Source organism: Triplophysa dalaica, chromosome 2 (genome assembly GCF_015846415.1).
Source record: "Triplophysa dalaica isolate WHDGS20190420 chromosome 2, ASM1584641v1, whole genome shotgun sequence".
NCBI classification, from domain to species: domain Eukaryota; kingdom Metazoa; phylum Chordata; class Actinopteri; order Cypriniformes; family Nemacheilidae; genus Triplophysa; species Triplophysa dalaica.
In genome coordinates, this window is record NC_079543.1 from 14,742,106 (window position 1) to 14,759,493 (window position 17,388).

Genomic DNA, 17,388 nt, shown 5'->3' on the forward strand with positions numbered 1-17,388 from the left:
GCACAGAACAATAGACATGAGGATCTAATATAGGGAGATAAGTATATAAAGGATAATTAACAAGGGGCATGTGTGGTTAATGAAACACTCATTAACAGGGAAACTTAACGAGGAAATAAGATGGCGGGAACAGAAAAGAGGACCAGAGAGTGTATAGAAGGCCGAAAGGTTCAAAATCTCTCTCTCCACATAAAACCTAATGTATCGCCATGAATCTGCGACAAGACCAAGAATAGATATGACACATAACAAAATGTGCAAACAGATAAAAAAACTACCAACTGGATCTCTAAAGATCAGATTGTAAATTATAAGATGGCGATGATGAAGGAATGTCGACTTACTTTCTCTCATCTTTTCAAATGCCTTACTCAATTATGAGTGAGCAGCATTACAAAACTGCTGAAGTGGCACACGTTTAAATTTTTCCTTGTAAAGAACCACCCATCGGCCCAACTACAGAATCCAATGGCGTGGGCGAAGGTATCTCGCGTTATTTATCTTTCCAAGGTGCTCTTAACTGATGTAATGCTGTGGTTTATTTTCGTCTGACTACAATTATAATAAGATTGATTCGGACAAAATCCCAATTAGTTGCTGATCAAAATTTGGTCAGACAATTTAGGTTTGATTATTTTATATTCTCATATTCTTAGTTATTCGTTCAATGGTGACCTGGTATCACACAGAGTCTCATACTGGCTGAGAACGTTGATCACATGGTCACAAAATTGTCAGTCTGATCATAGTCAGAGGTTGCAGGGTAGACTAAAATCCTTCTAAAGTCTGGCCGCCCATGCTTGCTCAAAAGCATTACAATAGTTACTGTAGTCACGATCATGCAACTTGCTAAGGAGTAAATGTGAGTCTTATTAAATGTGCCCCATTCTCTCTTAGCCTTTTCACACAGAGATCATGGAAAATACATGGAAAATGTGTCCAGTAATGTGTCCCGAGGTCGTTAGGATTTTGTTGATTCACACTCTCAGTTATGTTAGGAATCCTACCAGGGGTTTGCTAGACCCCTTTTACTGGGGCACGTGCTCCATTATAAATCTTAAGTTTATATGTTAACAATCTACTTTATTTGTGAGTGTATTTATTTAAATTGATACTAATCTAATGTAACCTAATTCCCGCTTGTAAAAGCGACGCACTCGCGCACTTTAACCAAAAACACAAACTCGTAAAGCTTCTCGTTCCATCCCTTCGAGCAAAATCCCTTGTCTGTGCGCGTCTGCATTTCCTTGCAACAACTGCAGCACGCAGCTACACACACAAACGAGCGAAGGTGGCGACATGCGACAGGTAGGCTATGAAAACATGAAGAAACTAACAAAATTTCGAAATAATATTGATTATCAAGACTTGATAAACAAACTACTGTGCAACCCCAGCCTGTCAAATCTCATACATTAGAGGAATACGTCTCAGGAAAACTTGGGAAAACCTTTGTTTTGGTAGATTAAATATGCTCTTTTTTTAGTTGCAGCCTTAAAATGACGGGGTTCTTGAATTTGTAAATTCATGAAAAGTTGTATTATTTTTTGTTATCATTTTGTAATGAAGAAAACTGCAAACAGGCAAGAAAAAAGTATGCCATTTATGCTCTAGACCATGTTAAAAATGTGCATATTAAGTGTGCTTAAGAAACTTGAATATTTTTGGCAGGCTAAAATAGTAGGTATAGTATTGGGAGCCTGTGCCCCCAGTAGAGCTTTAGTTCTAGCAACATGCCTGGTTCACACACATCCCGTGAAGATTCCGTAAAGACAAGTGGCGTAAAATATTGCATGTAATGTCATGTGCATATTTTTTATGTCGTGGAAATGGGATTGATCACGATGAAAAATATTTCCTGCTGTGTTTTTAGGTGGCTAAATAGAGCAATTTGTTATTATAACTGCCTCCCTCAATTTAGTGCAAAATAGGCCTAAATAATCTCTCTTTTTTGGATATTATTCTGTAAATATTGTTAAATGATAAAATGATCACTGCAAATGATAAAGACGTCTTTTTTATTTATTGGTAAATGCAGGACAACGAAGAGGAATGAGGCACAAGGACGCAAGGTAGGCTATAACCCTACAAGATTAAACTAAATATACGCTTAATATAAAATGTCATATGAAAACAAATACTGTAAAAGCAAATTGTTAGGCTTGTCCGGTGTAAATTTGCAGAGCGTTAAATAAAAAAAATATAACAGAATGTTGCTAAGTAAATATTAGCCAGAATTTTTGCAGCAAAGCATAACTGCAATACAAAACCCACAGTACAATCATTTTTCAGTAATATGATGTATTGTTTGTGTCTTAATGGTGAGTTCCTGTCATGTTAGTAAGTTTAGTCTTCAGTAGTATGTAAAGTGTTTTAGTCTAGTCCTGTAAGTTTAGTTAGTTTTCGTTCCTGTTGCTGTTAGTGCCGTTTACCCCCTCGAGGGCTTTGGTTTATGTAAATAGTCTTTTCCATCTACGATTAAATTGGTTACAGAGTTGATAAATGTTCTTAAAAGGGTCAAAAGACATGTCTAAAATGAATGTATCATTGTTAGTGTTTGATGTAATGCAATGTGTATACACGATTTAAGATTAAAAAGCCTCTTATCAAAAAACCAAATTTAGACCCAAATGAACTTGGAAGCTATAGACCGATTTCAAATCTCCCGTACTTGTCTAAAATACTAGAAAAAGTAGTGTCAACTCAACTGTGTACCTTCCTACAAAATAATGACATGCACGAAAAGTTTCAGTCTGGCTTTAGACCGCATCACAGCACTGAAACAGCGCTCGTTAGAATTACAAATGACCTTCTGATTGCTTCAGATAAAGGAAACATCTCACTCTTAGTCCTGCTTGACCTTAGTGCTGCTTTCGATACTGTAGACCATAAAATACTACTAGATCGTTTACACCATTATATCGGTATTCAGGGACAGGCACTGCAATGGTTCAGATCTTACTTAACAGACCGATATCAATACGTCCATTTAAATGGGAAATCGTCAAATCTTACGCAAGTCAATTATGGATTACCACAGGGATCGGTTTTAGGACCCTTGCTTTTCTCCATATACATGCTGCCCCTCGGCAACATTATTAGAAAACATGGAATTAGCTTCCACTGTTATGCAGATGATACTCAGCTATATATCTCATCAAGACCAGATGATTCCTTTAAGCTATCCAAACTGGCAGAGTGCATCAAGGACATAAAACATTGGATGACTAGTAATTTCCTCCTTTTAAACTCTAGCAAAACAGAAATATTACTTATAGCACCAAAATTAAGTAAACCGAATATCTCCGATTACAGCCTGCAAATTGAAAGCTGCACTGTTACTCCAACAAATACAGTTAAAGACCTAGGCGTTATATTAGACGGCAACCTGTCATTTAAAAATCACATCTCAAATATCACAAAAACAGCCTTCTTCCACCTTAGAAATGTTGCCAAATTACGAAATAGTTTATGTGTTGCAGACGCAGAAAAGCTTATTCATGCATTTGTGACCTCACGGCTTGACTATTGTAATGCTCTACTTAGTGGTTGTCCTGTATCATCGATAAACAAACTACAGTTAGTTCAGAATGCAGCTGCCAGAGTTCTTACTAGGTCAAGAAAATACGATCACATAACCCCAGTTTTATCATCGCTTCACTGGCTACCCATTAAGTATCGCATTGATTTTAAAATTATTTTAATTACTTACAAAGCCCTGAACGGTTTAGCACCTACTTACTTAACCGAGCTTTTATCACGTTACAACCCATCACGCTCGCTGAGATCTCAAAACTTAGGACTTTTGACAATACCTAGAATAACAAAATCCACCAAAGGTGGACGAGCTTTCTCATACGTAGCACCTAAACTCTGGAATAGCCTTCCTGATACTATTCGAGGGTCAGACACACTCTCCCAATTTAAATCTAGATTAAAGACACATCTTTTCAGCCAAGCTTTCACTTAATGCATAGTTAATGAACAGCAGCTACGCTAATTATTCTCTTTATTCTCTTTCCGCCTCTGCCTCGGGATGCCCATCCCGAGGTAGGAAGAAGTTCCACCATGTCCAGACGACCGACAGATGCCCATCCCGAGGTAGGAAGAAGTTCCACCATGTCCAGACGACCGACAGATGCCCATCCCCAATTTGAGATTACACCAGATACACCTGCAGACTGACTGACCATCCCAGCTCCATCTAAGGCAATTCCACCAGCTGCCAAGAGAAATATGACCATCGGACCATCCCAGCTCAGACCACTACATCCCCAACCAAGAGCAAAGACGGACTATTTGTCTTATTAATGCTGAAGTTACAATATTTGGTATTAAATGCTAAACTAAAATCACATGTCACCAGTCTGAGTGCAGCTATGACACGTCAGAGGGGATCTGGCCCTCCCGGTTGAGCCTGGTTTCTCCCGAGGTTTTTTTCTCCATTAATCAATCATTGGAGTTTGGGTTCCTCGCCACAGCAGGGCAGTGTTGGCCTGCTCACCGGGAGACTGCATTCATTCATTTATTTATTTAGAAATTAGATGTTATTTATTAGAATGAACTGTGCTGTGTTTTAACTTTTCTGTTTTCCCTGTTTGCCCCTGTAAAGCTGCTTTGAAACAATACACATTGTGAAAAGCGCTATATAAATAAACTTGAATTGAATTGAATTGAATTAAACGGAACCGCCTGATTGGGGGAGTTACAATGTCCGGTAAGACTAGGTTCGGTTAGAGCTATGTGTGGATAACTGAAATGGTACCTGGCGTAAGGGGCAGGGCTGCTCTGCCCAGCCCGCCCGCAGGGGGTGCGTGCTTAGTGATGGATGGAATGCCTGTTCTTCGCACCATTGGGGAAAAGAATGGAGGCTAAGTAGCAGGTTCAAGTAGACGCGCAGTGCGCGTGCTGGACACAACACGGATGGAATTGGGTCTTCCTCCCCAGTGGGGAGCGCCTGCAAGTTCACCACCTGGTCCCGAGGGGGAGTGGTGGGAATTTTGGGAAGGTAGCCAGGCCGGGATTCTCAGGATCAAGTGAGAGTCGCCAGGCCCAAATTCTAGGCAATCAGGGGACATGGAGAATGCTGGTAGGTCCCATACCCTCTTGATGGAACCGAGCGCTATCAGGAGAACGTTCTTCATCGTTAACTGAGGAAGAGCTGCATCTCTGAGGGGATCAAAGGGGGGCCTCTTAAGGTCCGCCAGGGCAAAAAGAGGGTATGGAGCGTTGGCGAGGAGGATTCCGCCTCCTTGCGCCCCTTAGGAACCTGATGATCAGGTCGTGTTGACCCAGAGACTTCCCAGCAACTGAGTCGTGATGAGCGGCAATCGTGGCTACATACACTTTCAGCGTGGAAGGGGAGATTTTAGTCTCTCTTGCAGAAAGTACAACACGTTCCTGATCGAGCAACTCCGTGGGTCTTCTCTCTGAGAAGAGCACTAGGATGAGAAGAGGCGCCAGCTATAGGCGTACAGCCACCTAGAGGCCTGATTAATGGTCTCAACCACCGCTGGGGGAAGGCCACTCAGGATCTCCTCGTCCCGTCCAGGAGCCAGACATGGAGGTTCCAGAGGTCTGGCCTGGGATGCCACAACGTGCCTTTCCCCTGATAAAGCTGGTCCTTTGTCAGGGGGATCAGTAAGGGGGGAGTTGTCGTCAGAAGCATTAGCTCTGAGAACAAAGTCTGGTTTGGCCAGTGTGGCGCAACTACTAGCACTAGTAGCTCCTCTTTCCTGACCTTGCACAGAGTCTGTGCGAGGAGGCTCACTGGGGGGAAGGCATACTTCCGCTTGTCCCACGACCAGCTGTGCACTAGAGCATCCGAGGCGAGGGGGGCCTCGAACAGGGAATACCCTAGCGGGCAATAGGTGGTGTCTAGGGAGGGAGACAGGTCTACCTGAGCCTTCCCAAACTGCACCCAATTGAGCTGCACTGCACCTGGGTCGAGTCTCCACTCTCCTCCAGGCGTTGACTGACGAGAGAACGTGTCTGCTGTCTGGTTAAGGTCACCTGGGATGTATGTGGCTTTCAGGGAGTGGATCACCTGGTGACTCCACAGGAGGAGGCGTCGGACAAGACGTGTTAGCTGCCATGAGTGTATGGCCACCTGATGATTGATGTACGCTATGGCTGTGCGCTGAGGCGGACCTTCTCGGCGTCACTCATCTGTGCAAGGTTCGGCCAGAGGTGTCTCTCTTGGACCATAAGTGTGGACCTTGGTCGCCCTTGAGCGAGGTCAGTGGCGGTCAGTCTTACCCTCGTGGAGCTCCCTCAACGCCTTGGCCTGGACCTGCAGGATGGCCGTAGCATGGAGAGGGGGGGCAGCTTAGCCCTCAGCAGTGTGAGCTTGACACCAGAGATGCCGCAACCTACATGCTTTGGACGGGAGTCTAGATCGAGCCCCCCAGGTGGCAGCCGTCTGCACCGAGACGGCACGTTCCAGCTGGGGGACAATGACGTATCCTCTAGCTGCCCCACCATCGAGGAAAGAAAGGGTGGTGGAACTAGCTTACGTGAACGGGTCGAAAAAGGGGAGTTTCCAGGTATTACTGAGTTTACTCGTATACTTCCGGGAAACACGGCACCGGGGGCGGTTGCGGCTTTGAGCTGCGCTCAACCCCGAGGCACCATGTATCCAGCCGCGAGCGCGGTGCACTGCAACCCAATGCTTGCGGCGGCCTGGGAAAACATGGCTGACATTTCGACATCCGTTTCTTCCTGACCTCATTCCCGGAGGAGGGAGCTGCAAGGAATCATAGGAGTCAGTTGCCAGTAAGTCATCCCCCGATGCTCCAAGGGCAACTCATCATCACGCAACATTTCCGATACGTGGTTGAAGAACGAGACGGTCAGACGAGACGAGGTGCGAACGGTCCGCGATCCAGTGGCTGTCAGATTAACGCTCACAGAAGTCCTAACATCACCCTCGCTGCTCGCCATAGCGGACAGCAGGGCCGTAGCCACTACTGTCACGGAACGGGAAGCAGACGAGGTGGCGGCTGAGTCCTGTGGGAACACAGCCGCCTGTGACGCAACGTCTGAATCGTGAACCGTCCGCAGTGCGGGCAGAACTTATCCACAACGGCCATTGTGTCCGTCCCCATTCCTCGATGAGTGTATTGCACCCATGAGAACAGCGGGACATGCCAGGCTGGAGAAATTTGCTCTTTTAGAGAAATTTTTTTGAACACTTCTGGAACTGCCAAGACGCCCAGGGGAAGCCGCTGCAGGAAGGGACAGTCCGCTGCATCACGTCGTAGAATCTGGCAGTATTTTGCTTGAAGATCTGCAGATCTGCTGTTCAGTCATAAGCGAAGGCTCCGAAAAATAAATGGTGAATGAATGTGTACCTTAAATGGCTCAAACCCCGGTAGTTGATGCTCGCAGCTATATTTACTGTGGTCAAGCCATGAAGTAGCGTAGACACCTATTGCTCCCGTTAGTGTTCTTATTATTTGCAGTGAAGCCACGAAGGGGTGTAGACACTTACTGCTTTCGTCAGAGTTCTTATTAGGGGTCTGTAATAAGATTCATTAAAAGGAAGGAAGGAGGCGGGAACCGGCAAACATTTAAACATTTAATAAAGTAATATAACAACCGGCGGCCCCTCACGGACGATCGCCGGCGAACAAAACATACAGTTGTGTTCAAAATTATTCAACCCCCACTGAAATTGATTGTTTTGGTCGGTTTGACATTGATTATGATCATTCAGTCATCCTGCTTACAATTAAATCAAAGAGGCACGTGTAGGTCAGACAAATATAACATAACATTTATAATGAAATAACCACAAATGTCTTTTCTGAGCTCACATAATTATCAGTTTTATGCAACCCCCAAGTGACATTCAATCTTAGTACTTAGTACAACATCCTTTTACAGTTATAACAGCTTTTAAACATGAAGCATAGCTTGACACAAGTGTCTTGCAGCGATCTACGGGTATCTTCGCCCATTCATCATGGGCAAAAGCCTCCAGTTCAGTCACATTCTTAGGCTTGCGCACTGCAACTGCTTTCTTTAAGTCCCACCAGAGGTTCTCAATCGGATATAAGTCTGGTGACTGCGATGGCCACTTCAAAATGTTCCAGCCTTTAATCTGCAACCATGCTCTAATGGAATTGGAGGTATGCTTGGGATCATTGTCCTATTGAAAGGTCCAACGTCTTCCAAGCCTCAGGTTTGTGACGGACTGCATCACATTGTCATCCAATATCTCCTGGTACTGAAGAGAATTCATGGTACCTTGCACACGCTGAAGCTTCCCAGTACCTGCAGAAGCAAAACAGCCCCAAAGCATGATTGACCCCCCGCCATGCTTCACAGTAGGCAAGGTGTTCTTTTCTTCATAGGCCTTGTTATTCCTCCTCCAAACATAGCGTTGATCCATGGGCCCAAACTGTTCTAATTTTGTTTCATCAGTCCACAGAACACTATCCCAAAACTTCTGTGGTTTGTCCACATGACTTTAGGCATACTGCAGTCGACTCTTCTTCTTCTTTGGGGACAGCAAGGGGGTGCGCCTGGGAGTTCTGGCATGGAGGCCTTTATTACGCAGGGTGCGCCGTATTGTCTGAGCAGAAACTTCAGTACCCACATCTGACAAATCTTTTCTCAGTTCCTCAGCAGTCACACGGGACTTTTCTCCACTCTATGCTTCAGGTAGCGCACAGCAGTCGAAGTCAGCATCTTCTTTCTGCCACGACCAGGTAGCGTTTCAACAGTGTCCTTTGCCTTGAATTTGCGAATGATGCTTCCTATGGTGTCTCTTGGTATGTTTAACATCTTTGCAATCTTCTTATAGCCATTGCCCTTCCTGTGAAGAGTAATCACCTGTTCTCTTGTCTTCCTGGACCATTCTCTTGACCTCACCATGTTTGTAACCACACCCGTAAATGTCTAGAAGGAGCTGAGTATCACAGTCATTTTAAAGCTGCCTAATAGGTGCTTATTAGGCTTTATTGCTGCTCCCTGATATCCACAGGTGTTTTCAATACCTGACTGAAAACACTTCATTGAACCTCTGTTCTTCAGAGTGGTAGTCTTTAAGGGGTTGAATAATTATGTCAATAAAGAATTCACAAAAGAAACATTTACTACTGTATTACAAAACTAATTGATGTCATTTTAGTTGCATATGGTTCTTTAAGAAGTCCTTGTAGGATTTCATTCTGAAAACAATTACAAATGTACACTAAATTCCCTAAAACCATTTACAGCATTGGGGGTTGAATAATTTTGAACACAACTGTAAATACAAATTACAAGAACATAAATATAAACTTAACATAAGTTCGGGCCCGGTCCTCTCTCTTTGACGGTATGGTCGCTCGTTCCTTTTATATGCTCCCTATCTCCTACGAGATTCGAGCCCGGTGTGCGCACAGCTGGCGCTAATTCACAATTACTCACCGGACTCGAGCCCCGCCTACTCTACTACAGGGTCAAGCCTAAAAATGAAGTAAATTCTCTTCACACTCCATCACAGAATTTGGCGGTATGCTCCTATAATTTGGGTCTCTACCAAAAGAAGAATAATCTCCTTTCTGACCCAGGTAAGCGAATCTATTAAAGTTTAATCACTTTTGAGTGCATAGTGCATAGTTTAAGTGCACAGTGTATAGTATGTCATTTGGGATACAGCTTAAGTCTTTATAGACATCAGGTGATCACCTTGATTAGGTTCACTCATTTAATGTGGGTACACTTGGGTAGGGTTGCACCAGCCATTCGTAAATTCTTTCTTTAATGAGAACGTGGTGAAGTCCACATTAGAGGCTTAGTAACTACTAGCTAGTTTGTAAACTAACTCAGTACGCTATTCGTTTGCACCATTTGGTCTTAAGACAGAACGTAGTTAGTAGTTCTTAAGCTCTCCATAAAGTAATGAATAGTCGCATAATATGAGGTTTACCTTCAATCAATAATCCAATAGCAGCCTTTGAATTCTTGAGGAAAAGTTTTGTTGAAATCTTGTGAATTTCAAAACGTTTTTGATTTAAACTTATTTAACATTAAATAATAACCGTAAAAATATGTTTTTATTAAAAAGAATACTACCTCATTATGAATAACATTAATGGTACTAAATATTTAAAATTAAACAAGATTTTAAAAAAGGCTAATTCAAAACAATTCAGGATAATAAAATCATAATAAATGGCATGTTATACGAGACTTCATTTTCAGCCAACCGCCAATGAAATAAAAAAGATGATTTTATATTGAAATGCACAACACAGGCAGATGGATGCATCTGAAAAAAAGTTTTAACTTACCCACAGATGGTGCAAACCAGCCTCTGAGCCCTTGTGGTGTGTGGATGTGCACGCCTTTTCCTCACTTTTGAGTTTGAGAATTTATTTTAAAACAGATGGCCAATGTCCGGAAAACCGAAAACACTGTGCCTTTTTATTTGTACCTTTAAGTAAATTGCAGACGGGCTCTGGGCTCAACTGTTTTTCCTATCCTGGGTAGCCCGGATGTTACCATGTGAATATTTAACTTGAATTTTTCAATCTGAATTTGAGCAGTCGAATTAGACATATGTTTTCTTTGAAAAGTATTAACTTGAAATTTGAGATCTGAATAAGAGCAATCAAATTTGATCAATCTGAATGCATTTTATCTGAAATTCTGTAAATTGATTTTTTTGTATCTGAATTTGTGAGCATTAAATTCAGGTTTTTAAATTGGAAATCAAGAATTTTCATATTTAAATTTCATAGAGGTAAATTCGAAACAAATAAATTCAGATACATGGTCTCCAAAGTAAAATAATTCAAAATCAAGTATTCATAGGCTGTTAAATTTCAAAACATGTATGTCTCTTATTTGCTTCCATATACCTTGCTCTAGCATTACGTTAGTTACTCGGATTACATTGTTAAATTCAAGAGTAATAAAAATACTGCAGAAGACCCTGGAATATTTGGGAATTCTATTTTTGGAATCTTCTTTTCGTTTCTTGTTTCAGGATAAAGAGAGGAAGAAGAGATATGACAAGAGGATACTGACAGGCCAGAAGGAGCGGAACTGCAGCAACAGGTTCTGAACAGCAGTTTCTGAACAGCAGCCACAGAAAGGAGGGGCAGAGCTCATGTTCTTACACAAAGTCGCGCTACCTAGAGTCTTGGAGTGTGATTTGCTTTAATATAAACATTATTTCTAACACCATCACCATCACCATCAAGAAGACATAAGCTTATACAATGAAACACGTCATTATAAAATAATTCTACACAAGATTGATGTTTTAAATGGCTTTTTTTACTATACCTCGATGCATTTTTATAATTTACATATGTAAGACATGAAATTTAGCCTTATTTAAGAATATGACGTTTTCACGTGTAACAATAGCAGATCATACACCAAGACTCTTGGTGGCGCACTTTGTCTAAGAACGCAAGCTCCGCCCCTCCTTTCTGCGGCTGCTGTTCAGAAACTGCGGTTCCGCAGCTGGACATTATTGGAAGGAGCATTCAGTTATGGATTTTTGTTCACCTTGACAAACTGTATAACTTCATTCTGGGTTAAAAATAGTGTCACAGTCTTCTTGATTAAAAATTGTGGATATTCCATAATCTAATATGTAGTTATATAAAGTATATCTAATGTACATGTAATGTACATCGTCAAAACACTAAAAACAATTGAAAAGTGTCTATAACGTCTATACTATACAGTATTTACCACTTTGGTAACACTTTACCTGAAGGGGTGTTCATAAGACTGATATGACACCTTCATAATCATGAGACATGTCATGAATCAGAAGAAGATTTTTATGCATGTTTATGACAACTGTCATTAAGTGTCATTCACTGATTTAAGACAAAGATGAAATTTTTTGAGTTGTTTGTTATGACAACTTGACATTGAGCAATACATAATATCCTGTTGGTGTCTCTGTCAAGACAACTCGACATTACCAATGTCATTGATTCAAAGATATTTTAAGAGCACCTAACCCCTATCCCACCCCTTACCCTAAACCTAACCCCTTGTCAACCATTAAACACAACACAAAAGTAAAATTACAGTCATGTATTTATTCCATTAAATTAAATATAAATATACGTTTAATATAACGTATTACAAACAAGTCGTTTTTCAAACCTTCTGCACTGAAGCCATACGATAACTTAGTCAGAGGAACTCCGGGAACGGACATCAAATCATCTTTTTTTATAATTATTATTATTTTACGGATATATCTGTAAACAAGCCGGAACATTAGAATGACGTAATCGGTAACGAGAGCCAATATAATTTCACACTCAACGCTGACGCAATGACGCTGTCTGTCATGAGACAGACGAAAGCCAATGATAGTTCACTATTAAAGCTGACGTACCTTGGCGCCAGGAAACCCAACAGAAACCGAAAGACGGCAGATGTGGATCGCTTTCGCCGCTTTTCCTCATATAAATCAATCGTTTCACCTCGGTAAACTTGAAATATTTGTACGTTTTAAACATTTTAACTGTTGTGTATCTGTATCATGGGTTTTCTGTTTTTAATAAATTATGTGTTGTGTTACTTGCTCAAAAGGCCTGAATATCTGTGAATGTGTAATGTAAATACAGTTATCACGACATTTTGAAATTAAAATAAAACCACAAAACATGCTATTATTGCAAAACAATACGCCAAAATTTACATTTTCAATGACGGTAGGCGATGTTCTTGCGTACTGGCGGGAATGGCACTAATTAAGTAAATGTTTGTCGTATTTGAGGAAGGGACAAACAACATACGTATGTCATATGGGTTAGACTAGGATGTTACATTAAAATGTCATTAAGTGTTAATACTCTGTCAGATAGTTGTAAAACATTGTCAAGACTACTTTTCTTGAACTCAACTACAGTTACTAAAACATACGAATTCATATGTTTATGTCAGATTTATGACAGGTTATGTTGTCTTGGTAATGTAAAGTTGTCATTAATCTTTGCATTAAAAATGACATAAATCAGTGAATGACACTTAATGACAGTTGTCATAAACAGGATTCAAATCTCCTTCATATCATATTTGTCATGATTATGAAGGTGTCATTGTCAGTCCTATGAACAAAACTTCAAGTAAAGTGTTACACGTTTTACATTTAGCAGATACCTTTATCCAAAGCAACTGACAAAAGGAAGGGAACAAAGAGATTCATCCTAGGCAATAGATTAAAAATAGCCAGTGTCTTGTTGATTTTATTTGTGTTAATAAGTTGTGTTCTGTCCTGAAGCAAAACATTTTTGACGACATTTATGAAAATAAAGAAATGTTATGCATACACAAAATATTCCCAGGGTTGTTTACCAAGAAACAATACTGCAGTATTCCATTTTGCTCAAATTGTCTAAAAAACTGAATTTGTCTTTCCATTCATTTCTACTGAACTTTGGCTTTCTTGGAATATAATTGGGCAAACTCTACATAGTTTACCAAGATGAAAGTGGAAGTGTCAGTTTAATTAAAACTGATAAATACTGATTTGGAACCCTGCTCTGAGCAGATTGGAGTTGAAATGGCCGCAGGTTAAAATGAATTGTTTATAACCTTTATTGCTTCATTTCTGGATGTATGTCTAAATTTATTAATTTCATTATTCATGCACTTTATTTATACACTTTTTTGAGTACCTTCTTATACTCCATAGAAAATTATGCTCTGATATAATACACGTACGGTGGCTGGTGTTATTGATGTAAGGAAGTATGAGATAAATTTTGATATATCTAATTCACTGTAAAGAAAAATAGTTAAAAACAGTTTTAATAAAAATGTACAGGGAAATGTCAAAATTCCACTCGGGTCCTAAATTGCTCTCCTGAAATCAAAGTTCATCCCAATGAATTAATGCAGCCTCTTCATGAATCCTCTACAAAAGCACATATGACATATAAGTCACTGAGATGGTGTCTGTGTGATCATAATGTGTGCCATGAATGACTGTATTAATGAATGAATGAATGAGTTACACCACTTGCGCTTTAAAAAGGGGAGGATTAAAAATTGTAATCTATTGACAGCCCTAGTTGTGAGTGAGCACATAATAGAATTATGTTATTATGAAGAGTGCGTTTACACGATAAAAAACTATAAAGTTTGACCTTTGTGTTTTTAAAAAGTTTCACGTATGACAGCGGTATCAAAATGATCTGCAATTACATGGATCCGGGAAAACAAATATAAACAATGTATAAGAATGCCAGGCCAGTGGATGGTGATGTAGCGCTGTAAAGAAACACTACGTGCCTCTACACACACAAATACCCTGTTTTAATCTGAAAGCAATTTTAATACACTTTGTCGGCATGTTTGTGTTTTTATAGTAGTGTGCATATAAATACTATGTCTCCACTGGTTGTAGTGGTGCAGTGAATCAACTTTTTGGCTGGAGAAATGATATGTATGTCACTTGGCACAAACATGCAGCATGGAGGCCCCATTATTATAAAGTGAATGCTCGCGCATGCCTACAGACCGAACGTGTAATTCGCATCGTTTTGGAAAACGCTGCCTTAAGAGTTTACACGAAAACGATAATGCCGTCGTTTTCAAAACCCCTTTTTTAAAAGTTTGCGTTTTCAATCCCGCAAAACGCTACTTTTGTGTAAATGAACAGCCAAAACGTATTTAAAGTTTTCAGTTTTTAGTTGAAAACGGTCGTGTGTAAACTGCCTCTAAGTTTCTCACACAAGGAAAATGCAAGAACCTGCAAAATTAGACAAACACAAACTGCTCACATAGCTACCCAATAGCAACTACATCCTGCCTCTTGTCTGCTTTGACAAGCAAAGGAATGTTACACCACCCAACACACACCTTGCCCTGGAGTTATGAGAATCATCTCCGCACATGCACACACCAGTCATTTGATATTGAAGAGAACATAGTTATCGTGCAGCACAGCCAGCCAGCCTAGCACATGAAACAGGCTTACGATCAGAGCACACACACTTAGTAACAAAAATGTGAATCTCATAAACTGGGTGTGGTTTGAAATATGTGTTTTGTCAATTGCTCAAAAATTCACTAAGAAATTAAATGCTGGAATACAATTTTCACAATGCCAGATGATAGAGGTTAGAAAATGTATCTTGCAGGGTTCAAATATGCCACACTTAGTCTTCTTTTTTTTCTTCTTTCTGCCTAAAGTATGATGTTTGAACATTGCAGTAGTGTTGAAATCAGCCCCATTTACTTAACATATGTCACTTGTATAACTAGTTTACTCCCTCACTTTGCAGGACAAAACAAAAATTATGAGATCAATGGTGCCAATCCAACCGGTGTGCTGCCAGGCAAGGATTTTACTAAGCTTTAGGAATAAGAATCAGGCTTCTGCACACATTCTTACGCTCGTGTGTTTGGCTAAAAACTTAGGAGTATAAAATTGGAGTGTTTGGTGCTTCCTAGGAAAAAATGTAAACCACTCACAATATAACACTTTAAAAATACTTTTTTCTGTGCGCAGTAAACATCCACAAATGGATTCCACATACACATTTACGCTGGAGGTCAAAGAGATCAGAAATAAAAGGGTAAAATAAACCAGACATTTCCACAGTAACAAGCTAAATGGAATCTAAAATGCACACAAAGCTAACTGGCGGACCCAAAGCCAAGTAATGACCACACTACAGGGCAGTTAAAGTTATGGCAAACATTTGCTTTTCAGTTCTTCTGCTTCTGCTGTATTATACAACACTGCAGGCAAGCTGAACAAAAGATACGGATACAGTTTAATTGTTTATTTTGTACGTCTGTAGAGTTTAATAATAATTTTACATAAATAAGGATAAAACATTATAGAAATAATGCAAAACACATGAAACTACATGTAAATAAACTATAAACCAACGAACATTAGTTATCCGGAGAGATCCGGCTAAAACAATCATGAACTCAATATGTATTACAGTTTTTGACATGTACTTTTTGTCCTCTGTGGACCCAGGTTTTTTCCCAAAGAAATCGACACTTTTTGATTACATCAAAAGTAATGTTGTTGTTAATAATTGCCATATCCAAGAGTTACACAAGAATATGCTTAGGATTTACAATATGGAAAGTAAATACTATGTTTTTTAAATATAGCGGCATTATGGAAACAAATGTACATTTATAAGATTAAAATCTTAAAATGAATGAATGTTTATTACAGGATTATGGTAAAGCCTGATTCTCAAAATTATGTATAAATCATTGACATTTCGGTTTTTTACATGGACATTTTTTTTCTGTATGGACCTGAGTGTAACTTTCTAAAATATGCGATGGTGAACGCCTACACTGCAAACACACCTACCAGCTAAACATTATTATATTTACGTTTATATTACTGATATAATTCCGCAACAAGGCGGCAAAACGAAACTCGGCGCTTCTGACCTACTGAAAAGTATTAAAAATGCTCACATGTGTTTATCTCCTGGAAGGAGTTGGCGGTGCATGGCGAGGGAGAATCCGAACATGCTGTTGGGATCTCCCGTTTTCCTAATAACATTCTCCGTGTCAAGGTTGAAGGCAGAGACCAACGTCCATCCTATGAAACTGAAAAGCTGCAAGGGTAAAGATACCATTACTATGCTGGGTTTAGTTCAGTTTTGAAAATTACACAGCAGCACTAATCGAGTGGGTATGTGGAAGTATGTAAGTGCGGATTCGCACTTATTCGTCCTCTCACTACCCGTCTCCACCCTCAGTCGTGCCTCTACATGCTATAGCTTCAAGCTTCGGTTTTCTTCATGAATTCTTTTTGCTAGGAAAGGGAGCTAGTAAATGTTTTCTTGCCTCATGATAGGTTTACAGATCTTAAAGTTAAAAAAATTGAACGCTGCAAACATTTCCTAAATTAAGTATCCCCCAATCAAACTGACTTTAAAATTAATTTCAATTTACTATATTATTTTTGTTTTTTAAATAACTTCAATTAATTAATATCAACTTAGTTCTATAAGTTACGTTAACTCGCCAGCCACTGGCCACATTTGTAAATATTGGTGAATTTTGACATTAGGCTACAGCTAATTTGAATAAAATAAAAATTAGTGAGGGAGGGAAATATTTCACTTATATACATAAAGATTTTTTTATCATGGGGTTATTGCTTTTTGTCATGCTTTTTGTTGTTTGAGTTTCCTTTTTTTCCTATGTTGGTTTTCTCCCCTGGTTCCCCGTTAGGCTACTCACAATGCTGATTTGCCTGAAAAAATGGATTCAGCGGAAGAACAAGACTTTGTCACCCAATAGGGAATCCTACTGGGTCGTCAGCAACAGGACGTTGCGGAAGCTCGACAGGTCATCAATACCCTTTCCCAGCAACTAGCGACCATCACTCAGCACCTCAGCCGTGGTCGGCTCAACCGAGTATGA

General features: G+C 40.1%; 1 protein-coding gene across 2 annotated transcripts in view; it reads right to left on the minus strand.

Annotated features, from left to right (window-relative positions):
• Positions 1 to 16,676, minus strand: part of itga6b (integrin, alpha 6b) — a 118,162-nt gene extending 101,486 nt beyond the window's left edge. The window contains exon 1 of one of the 2 annotated variants that reach the window (XM_056763722.1): positions 16,432 to 16,676. In XM_056763722.1, coding sequence (XP_056619700.1) covers positions 16,432 to 16,595 — 164 coding nt within the window. In that variant the 5' untranslated portion in view covers positions 16,596 to 16,676. Of the gene's footprint in view, positions 1 to 12,126; positions 12,235 to 16,431 lie in introns of those variants that run through there. The other variant, XM_056763730.1, reaches the window with a different exon arrangement.
• Between the last annotated feature and the right edge of the window lie 712 nt (positions 16,677 to 17,388).